At 44.9% G+C, this 10,656-nt stretch overlaps 1 protein-coding gene across 1 annotated transcript; it reads left to right on the top strand.

Moving 5' to 3' along the window:
• Positions 1-8,155: 8,155 nt before the first annotated feature.
• On the top strand, positions 8,156-9,812 carry LOC110586917 (protein PBMUCL2-like). Its single transcript, XM_021697219.1, is given in 2 exon segments — positions 8,156-8,354; positions 9,367-9,812. Coding segments are annotated over 2 exon segments (645 nt in total).
• Positions 9,813-10,656: the final 844 nt, after the last annotated feature.

The following is a 10,656-nucleotide window of genomic DNA, read 5'->3' as shown; positions in this document are numbered from 1 at the left end:
ATCCTGGAACAACCCCACCATCCAATGGGATGACCATCACAACTACCCATCCTGGAACAACCCTACCATCCAGTAGGACAACTGTAACAACCACCCATTCTGGAACAACTCCCCCATCCAGTGGGACAACCATCATAACCACCTATCCCAGCACAACTCCACCATCCACAGGGATGACTGTCACAACCACCTATCCTGGAACAACCCCACCATCCAGTGGGACGATTGTCACAACCACCCACCCCAGCACAACCCCACCATCCAGTGGGACCATCACAACCAACCCCTCTGGAACTACCACACCATCCAGTGAGAACATCACAACCACCCATCCTGGACCAACCACACTATCCAGTGGAACTAACACAATAGCTGTGCCCTCCAATGTCACAAGCATAAGCACTGCCCCTCCATGGAATGAGGAAAAACCTAACAGATACTTCAGGCCATGGAAAATTGCTCTAATCACTTTAGTCTTCATTGCAATGGCTGTGATTCTCTTCACTGGGCTCCTCTTCTGTCTTGTGAGTGGCTGATGTACAGGAAACTCTTTTTTTTTTAAGATTTTATTCATTTGAGACACAGATACAGAAAGAGCGAGAGAGCATGAGCAGGGGGAGAGGCAGAAGGAGAGGGAGAAGCAGGCTCCCCGCCAAGCAGGGAGCCCAATGCCAGACTCGATCCCAGGACCCTGGGATCATGACCTAAGCCGAAGGCAGATGCTTAATGACTGAGCCACCCAGGTGCCCCAAGGAAACTCTTTTTCTGAGAAAAAGAGCAGGAAAGTGAAGAAGGAAATACAGTAGAGAGAGGAGGGTCACTGTAGGGATAACAGGGAATGAGAAATCAGGAGTTACAAAACAAGGCCCAGAAATAGCAGGCTAGAACCAGCAAGCTAGATGGTCAGAAAAGCCAAGACGTATTCAGAGGAAATTGATGAGAAGAAGATGGGACCCAAAAAAAGCCATGGGGAGGAGGAGTACTGGCAGGAAAGGAGGATGCTTGGGACTGGAGAACACTGGAAGAGGGGGCGTAACTCAAATGATTCATCCTTTTGTTTTCTAGAGCAACTCTCTGGGCCTAAGAAACCTCTTCAACACAGATCTCTACCACCCCCATGGCTCCAACCTTGGTCTACACCTCACAGCCATTATGGAGTCCACGACAGGTCTGTGACTGAGTCCAGAGGAGACTGCTCTCCCTCTGCAGTCATGGAGTTGACTGTGAGATACATGTGGCCCCGAGTAGCCCTGAAGGCAGAAGCATCATGTCAGGGGGAGGGAGGGAGCTGACCTGGATGACTGGGGGCCTGAGTGTCCCCCATAAGCTCCCAGGCTGCTCCTCCCAGCTCTTACCATCCTCCCTTCCCCTGTTTTTTCCAGACCATAAAAAGGAGGCTGTAGCTGTGACTGAATTATTAAATAAATGTGTTTAATACATGTGGGAGCCAGACTCTATGTGTTAGTGTTTATATATTGCTGTGAATAGAGGTTCCTTGTATTCCAAAGACCTCTCTTTCCTGTATCCTCTCAGCTCTCAAATCCCTAGAGTGACATCCAGGGACCTTATATCTGTCCCATTTTCTTCCCTGTCCTGTCCCCATTCCCTTGAGGCTTCTGGGCTGATGGAAGAATTGAATCGGGGAAGATGGGGGAAGGCAGGTACTGGACTTCACAGATTTGTGTTGCACAACGAGAAAACGAATGGAGCTTAGAGCATGAACGGGTGGGGCTGCTGTAAGGTAGAGAAGGACTTAACAGTTAATGGGGCTATCCCTAGGCATGACCACATTCACTGGTCACTCATGTCTGCCCTGGGCTTGGACTCTACTGAAAAGACAGGTGTGAACTGCCACCTTTGTCTCCTGTGGGCTCCCCCCGCCCCCAGAGGAGTACCAGGCAAGGAGACCATGCTCCCAGTTTCTGCAAGGGCAGCGCCTGCAAAACCAGGCCTCAGAGCAGGGACACAACACCCATGTGTCAGCACCATGCTTGCTGAAGGCCACAGCCTTGTCAAGGCTTCTGGTGCAACCTGCTCCTCACACATATTCCACTAACCCTTCCTGGCTACAAAATGAATCATTAGCCTTAATTTAACCCTGCTAAGTCTCTTCAATTTCTATGGTTCTTAAAGTCTGAATCTTTGCCAGAGCCTTCTTAACAGGGCCAAAGCTGTTTATGTTCATTTTATAACACTGTTAACAAAACAGTTTTAGGGGCGCTTTCGTGGTGCAGTGGGTTAAGCATCTGACTCTTGCTTTTGGCTCAGGTCATGATCTCAGGGTTGTGAGATCGAGCCCCACGTCGGGCTCTGTGCTCAGCCTGCTTGAGATTCTTTGTCCCTCTCCCTCTGCCCTTCCCACTCGCATAGTCTCTCTCTCCCGTAAGCAAGTAAATCTTAAAAAAAAACAAAACAGTTTTGGGGCGCCTGGTTGGCTCAGTCGTTAAGCGTCTGCCTTCGGCTCAGGTCATGATCCTAGGGTCCTGGGATCGAGCCCCGTATCGGGCTCCCTGCTCCCCGGGAATAAAATAAATAAAATCTTGATTTTATTTATTTATTTGACAGAGAGAGACATAGCGAGAGAGGGAACACAAGCAGGGGGAATGGGAGAGGGAGAACAAGCTCCTGGAGAAGTTGGGGAGACAAGGATGAATGCATAGGTCACAATTTATTAAGGGAGAAAGACTTGCAGACAGGCAAGTTTAGGCCAGTGCATCAAGTACTACTAACTAAAGTAGCCCAGGAAAAAATATATAAAGTTGGCCAAGGCAGGGAGCTGACTCACAAAGAAGATGACTATGATTCGGATTATAAGGAGTTGGCAGGAATTTACAAGGAGGAAAAGGGGAAATGTCAGGCAAGCAAGCACCTCGTGCAAGATGAGGTGTGGTACTGCCAGTGAATGGTCAAAAGAGCTGTGGGACCAGATAGGACAGCACAGGGAAATAAAGGAAGCCAGAAGGTTAACTGTGTGGTTTTAGATGCCACATCAAGGAGGTGAGATTTCCTTCAACAGGAAGTCAACAGATTGTTTTAAGGCATTGTGGGATTAAATATTTTTCTAAGCAGGGCGCCTGGGTGGCTCAGTCAGTTAAGTGTCTGCCTTCAGCTCAGGTCATGATCCCAGGGTCCTGGTGATCGAGACCCACGTCGGGCTCCCTGCTCCGCAGGGAACATGCTTCTCCCTCTCCCTCTGCCTGCAGCTCCCCCTGCTTGTGCACTCTCTCTCTGTAAAATAAATAAAATCTTCTAAAATATATATATATTTTTATCTTTAAAAAAAATATTTTTCTAAGCAAGAACACTCTGCCTGAGTGAGCAGAAAATAGAGGCTGGCATCCAGTAGGGACTGGAATTCAGAGGCTCTTGTAATATCCCAGCAAAGAAACAAACCCAAGACCACAAAAACATAGAAATAGGAATCAAGAAGAAAAGTGGATTTCAATCAAGAAGAAGTGGACTTCTGCCTAGCAGTTTTTTAAAAAATCCCCTTCTCCATAACCCATGGTCACCATGGTCACTTTCATCAGAAGTCCTGTTTCGAGGAGGTCCTCATCCAATAGCTAGGGGCAATTTTCTTAAAATTAATTTATAAAGGATTAATTCAAGAAGAAGAATTTTCTTCTTGCCTTTAAATAATAATCAACATGTCTGGGGCGCCTGGGTGGCTCAGTCATTAAGCGTCTGCCTTCGGCTCAGGTCATGATCCCAGGGTCCTGGGATCAAGCCCCACATCGGGTTCCCTGCTCCACGGGAAGCCTGCTTCTCCCTCTCCCACTCCCCTTGCTTGTGTTCCCTCTCTCGCTGTGTCTCTCTCTGTCAAATAAATAAATAAAATCTGTAAAAATAAATAAATAAATAAATAAATAATAATCAACATGTCTCCCTCCTGCCATAGCTACAGACTGGGGGACAGGCACAAAGGAGACTAAAGAATATCTTGTTGCTGGGACACCTGCGTAGTCAGTCGGTTAAGTGTCCAGCTCTTGATTTTGGCTCAGGCCATGATCTCAGGGTCAGGATCTCAGGGTCGTGAGATGGAGCCCTGCATCCAGCCCCCCAGCGAGCCCCATGTCAGGCTCCACGCTCAATGGAGAGTCTGAGATTTTCTCTCTCCCTCTCCCTCTGCCCCTCCTCCTGGCTCTCTCTCTAAAATAAATCTTAAAAAAAAAAGAATATCTTGTTGCTTATGAAATGTTTTATAGTCAAGAATATACTCAAGAAAATATATTTATGATAATTTTCATACAAAATACCATATTCAAAAGCATATGCAAGAAAATAGTTTATTCTTTTTGTGTGTGTGTGCTTCACCATAATTTTACTAGGACTTATATTGTAATACTAATTGCCTGCCCTGAATCCTAGTGTGTATCTACAGCTTCTTTTCTTTATTATTTTTTTATTATGTTCAGTTAGCCACTGTTCAGTATATCATTAGTTTTTGATGTAGTGTTCAATGATTCATTAGTTACCTATAACACCCTGTGCTCATCACAGCATGTGCCCTCCTTAATACCCATCACCCTGTTATCCCCTCCCCGCCACCCTCCTCTCCTCTGAAACTCTCAGTTTGTTTCCTGGGGTCCATAGTCTCTCATGGTTCGTCTCCCTCTCTGATTTCTCCCCCTTTGGATTTCCCTCCCTTCCCTTATGTTCCTCCGTGCTACTGCTTATGTTCCACATATGAATGAAACCATATGATAATTATCTTTCTCTGCTTGACTTAACTTAGCATAATACCCTCAAAAATAGTTTATTCTTGACTGATAATTGCAAATATTATTTCTGTGGATAATATATAGATTATAGTAAAAACAACAAGGCCATAGACTGTATAATTCCAATCATACAACATTCTGGAAATAGCAAAATTATAGGGACAGAAACCAGGTCTGTTTTGCCAAAATCTGGGAGTTGGGGTAATCAGGGTAGGGCTGACTCTTAAGGAACAGCACAGGAAGGGTTTGGAGGGTGATGAAATGTTTCAGTGTGGTGAAGACATGATTCTATCATTTATCAAAATCTATACAACTGTACCCTACAAAAAGTAAATTTTACTGTATGGAAATTTAGCCAATCAACCACAGTGTGGGGGGAGAGGTGGAATGCAGACTCTGACAAATGAATCACATCAAATGGGACGGGGAAGGAGCTGACCTAAGTAACTTTGAAAGGCAGCGTTATGACTGTTAAGCTAAAAACAGAAAGAACTGTGCACAAACACTGTACTCTCATTGGCAAATTTGTTTCTCACATGAGTCTGGATTAGCAATTCTGAAACTACCATCTGTTTAATAAGGATGAATAAATAAGGACTAGCAATGTTGTGGGGGTACCTGGCTGGCTCAGTCAGTGGAGCATGCGACTCTTGATTTCAGGGTTATGAGTTCAAGCCCCATGTTGGGTGTAGAGATTACTTAAAAACAGAATTTAAAAAAAAAAGAGAAAGAAATATTGCAAATATTACAAGCCATGTCAGAGAAAGAAATTATAAATAAGGGAAGGGGAAAAGCTAGAATGAACTCTGTGTTGCTGGACTGTAGCTGGAGGTTATTAAAATGGATTCATACTTATGTTTAATATATATGCAGATAGATAATATGGAAATAAATACAGGTATGTGTTTAGCATGAGCTAGTATATATACATATTTTTCCTAGCTCTAACTTCTTTGATGTACCGGAAGTAGCAACACCCAATTAGCAATGAGCACACCTAGTGCCCAGATCTTGGTTTCTAAATACTATTCTCTAATAAGCAGAACCAGAGTTACATGGAGAAATTGTTGATTCTAGGGCCTAGGCAGAGAAAATACAAAACGAGCATAGAACATCTTGTGATGACAAATGTAAGAAAATACTTCAAAAATACTATGGAGGGGAGCCCCTGGGTGGCTCAGTCAGTTAAGCATCTGCCTTCGGCTCAGGTCATGATCTCAGGGTCCTGGGATCGAACCCCTGCATCAGGCTCCCTGCTCAGCTGGAAGCCTGTTTCCCCCTCTCCCTCTACCGCTCCCCCTGCTGTGCTCCCTCTCTCTCTCCCTGTGTGTGTTAAATGGATGAATAAAATCTATTAAAAAATAAAAAGAGGATGGAGGATACTAAAAAGACACTGGGGCCAGCCCCAAAGAGTTCCCAATGGTCATTTTGAGCAACAAAATAAATGGTGACAGTCCTGGACCATAACTCCCAGAACACAATAAATATCTCTGAGTTCATAATGATATAAACAAATAACTGAATAAATAAACTGGGAGAAGACACAAGTTTACCCTATAGAAGAATTCCAATGAATAACTATGGAAGGAATGAGGGACATCATTACAACCCCAGAGTAACGACTGCTGCCGCCAAGATGTACCAATGGATACCAAAATTAGTGGCTGAAAGTTTAAGCAAACATAGAATATTTGTGGGGCACCTGGCTGGCTGAGTTGGTTGAGCATGTGACTCTTGACCTCGGGGTCATGAGTTTGAGCCCCAGGTTGAGCGCAGAGACTACTTAAAAAAATTAGACTATCAAAACATCTCCCCCCAAATATTTAATAATTACAAAGGGAAAAATAGTAAATTTACAGTGGAGAATCCTGTCAGACACCACCTTAGCAGAGTGGTCAAGGTTAATATCACCAGTAATAGGTCACGTTGATATCATGAGCTCCCTGATACAGGGCCCAGAGAAGGACACAGTGTCTCTCTGGTATACCTCCCAATAATTCATAACCCCGATTTAATCATAAGAAATTAAATGAGTGATAAGAAATCAGACAAACCAAAGTCGTGGGATGTTTTATAAAATGTGTGACTAGTGCTCTTCAAAAGTGTTATCATTGGGCGCCTGGGCGGCTCAGTCAGTTAAGCATCCCACTCTTGGTTTCGGCTCAGGTCATGATCTCAGGGTCATGAGATTGAGCCCCATGTTCGGGCTCCACATTCAGTGGGGAGTCTGCTTAAGATTCTCTCTCCCGGGGCACCTGGGTGGCTCAGTCGGTTAAGTGGCTGCCTTCAGCTCAGGTCATGATCCCAGGGTCCTGGGATTGAGCCCCACATCGGGCTCCCTGCTCGGCGGAGAGCCTGCTTCTCCCTCTCCCTCTGTCTGCCACTCTGCCTGCTTGTGCTCTCTCTCTCTCTCTCTCTGTTAAATAAATAAATAAATAATCTTAAAAAAAAAAAAAGATTCTCTCTCTCCCTCTACCTCCCACCCCACTCCTTCATGTATGTGCATGCTCTCTCTCTCTCTAAAATAAATAAATAAACAAACAAATAAATAAATATTAAAACCAAAAATGTCATCATGAAAAACAAAGAAAGTGAGAAACCGTCATAGATTGCAGGAGCCTATGGAGACCTGATGAGTAAGTGCTATGGGGAATCCTGGATGCAGGTGAGAGAAGGAAGGAATATGGGCATTCTCATTCCAGGCCTGACAGAACCTCTGGAGGTGAGCTAATTTCATCTAGTAATTGAGGAAATCTTCATAGGGTGAGAGCACTCGAGTAGTAGGAACAAGGAGGTAAATTTCTGTGCTGCAGATAAGCCAACGAAAAGGATTTGGATGATGATTGAGAGAAGAGAGTAGTTTTCAGATATTGAGATTAGGCATTTTTGTCCCCTCATCAATGCCGCTCCTTTCTGTTAAGGACCAAGGTGCTCTACACCCTCTGACATCTAGTTCTCCTGTCACCGTACACTAGCCCCCCAGGCAGACCTGGCTTATACCCTCCTCGGCCACCCCGACCTTACCACTCCCACCTGTGGACAGGAAGCCCAAGCCCCTCTCTGAACACTGAGACATTGTATGGAGAACAGCTTTCACCCAGGGTTCCGCACCAGAAAGTGATGCCACTCATGCTGACATGCTTGATAGCCTGTTACTGTTCAAATCTGGGCTCTGGGCCCCGTCTGCACCTGTGACATCTCTCTTCTCCCCTGCCACTCCACTCTATCAGAGCCTCTTCCCTTGATTGACAGAGAGTAATGGAGCAGCCTGCTCCTCCCTGGAAGAAGGAAGACAGAGGAATCCTGGATTCCCTAGGCAGCAGCACATATAAATTCCACAGCCACTGTGGCCTTAAGGAGAAGAAAAGAGACACAGTAGAAGGAAGGAGGTAGGAAAGGCACCCCGGCTTCCAGCCCATGTGAATTCTCTTGAAATGAAAAGAAGAAACTGCTCTGCCACATCCCTTCTCCTGCTACTCCTGCTTCCACTTGGGGGTTCAGAGCTGGGTGAGTGAATTAACTTTGGAGAAGATGAGAAGCTCCTCAGGGCCTGCAGAAATGGGGGTTGGAATCTATGGAGAAAAAACATCCCAGGACTCAGGCAGGCCAGTCTTAAGCAAAGCTATGGAATAAGTGAATGAAATTTGGGAAGTTCTGGACCCTGCTATCTGCCCCCAATCTTCTGTCACAGGGAAGCAGGGTTCCCAGGTCCTGTTCATTCTCTTTCTCACACCCTCTTTAAGGAAATGATGTGCTTTTGATCATTTACACTTTAAGTTTTCCTATTTTAATTCTCCTTAAAAATAAAGGATTTGAGCTTTATTAGGGGAATTTTGGGAATCAGTAGCAGACAGGGAGGCATTCTTTTGGACAGAGGAACCCAAAATTCCAAAATTTATGCCATGTAGGCTGCATTTATTCATAAGAATAAATACTCCCAGTCCTGATGCCCTGCAGGTGGAGGCAGTGGGAGGTGCAGAGGCTTCATGTCTTCCTCCTACTTATGCCCAACTCAGTGCTGCTGTCAATCTCAGTCAGCTCACACTTACAATCCCTCATTAGTCATGCTACCACCAAACCACCTTGAATCTTACCTGCCTCCAATCTTGCACTTCAGCTTCAGAACAGAACCAGGAACTGTCTTGTTCTAAATCATATGCCAAACCATGACCTGAATTTAATCTCTAGTATGAATCACAGCTCCTGCCTCATTTCTTTACCCCAAACATAACTGGATGAGAGGCAACGCATACAAACATGGGAGTAAGAATACCCAATCTGCTGAACTACTAACTCTGAGGATGGGAGTGGGAGGGGGGTAGTGACACTGAGAAAGAATCGGGTTTAGTGTTCCACAGAAAAAGACCAGAACTGCAAAAAGCAGAATCAAAGCCTGGTGAGCAGACCTTCTAAGGTTATGGCTTAGCTCTGGATACTCCATATTGTAGCGCAAGAGGATTCCTTGTGGAATATATTTTATTAGAATGAAACCTATAATACCAGATGATCCTTAACTTGAATAAATCCAGCCACATTATATGGGGAGACCAGTCATATAAATGGGAAGGATAAATATTGAAAATATTAAGCAGAGCAGATGATGAAAGACAATCAAAGTTCCACATTAATAGAGATTATTTTTGAGTAGGAACAAGCCAGAATGTTTTCACTAAGAACCCATTGAGCAGCCCTGATGACTCACAGACAAGAGAAAAAGATACTAGTGATGACCTGAGGACCACTGAAGGCCTAGGCCCCACTGATGACTACACTACTGAACCCCTGGTGACCTCTGAGGACTACACCTCTGCCGATCCAGGGACCACCGAGGACTATACCACTGCTGATCCAGGGACCACCGAGGACTATACCACTGCCGATCCAGGGACCACCGAGGACTATACCACTGCAGATCCAGGGACCACCAAGCACTACACCACTAAACATCCAGACACTTGCTTTGAGGGAACAGATCCAGTAACCTCAGTGAAACCCACTGGGCTGCTGACACCATCAGAATCAACCTCATTTCCCTGGCTGACAGCACAGTGGCAGTTGCGCTCTTTGTTGGACTTGGCTTCTTTGTGGTGAGTATTGGCCCAGGAATGTGAAGGACATTATGGGAAAAGGGGTATCTGAGGAGGAGGATGTGGGCAGGAGGAGTTGAGGCATGATAAATTATCAGAGGTGAGGAAACCTACATAGAGAGAACTTTGGAAAGACACAGAGAGAGACAGAGATGGGGAGAAAGGAGAGGAGCAAGAAGCATAAAAAATGAGGACAGAACTAAGGAAGAGAGTAAGGTGTTAGAGAGAGAGGGGGACGGAGAGAAAGAGGGAAGGAAACGAGAATATGGAGGAAAATAAAGCAGACAGAAAGAGGAACATAAAAGCACAAATACAGTAAGGCATAGTGAGAGCTAGAGCGAGGCATGAACCATTATGTATAAATAGATATAAAAATTTGGAAATTTTCATAAAAAGACAAGAAATTGGTGGTAAGAGGAGAGGAGGAAATAGAAACATTTTGAATGGCCCACTCATGTCAAAAACGATGTTATTTTGTATTGATTACTACCCACTCTGAAATTCTGCAAAAGATTTTTTAAAACCAGGTTTGAGTAGGTTTTTATGAGCATGGCTATTCTATATTAGTGAGACAATTGGTAAGAGCTCTCAAAGCAGGGCTCTGGGTATTTTTTTTTTGCCTCTGAGGGGCCCCATTGTTTCTACAAGAGGAGATAAAAAGACTCCATGCCAGCCTTGTGGCTTGCTCTTACTGACCTTTGGTCTAAGACCTAAGCCTTCAAGGTCTGACTTCCGCTGGATAGGGAAGGGCTGGTCCTTTTTGGCCATCCTGACCTAAGTTCCCATTGAAATCTTAACAAGTGACAGCTTACATGACTAGCCAGCTCATGCAGATCATTAAAGCCTCA

Source organism: Neomonachus schauinslandi, chromosome 8 (assembly GCF_002201575.2).
Source record: "Neomonachus schauinslandi chromosome 8, ASM220157v2, whole genome shotgun sequence".
NCBI lineage: Eukaryota > Metazoa > Chordata > Mammalia > Carnivora > Phocidae > Neomonachus > Neomonachus schauinslandi.
This window is presented reverse-complemented; position numbering and strand designations above follow the sequence as displayed.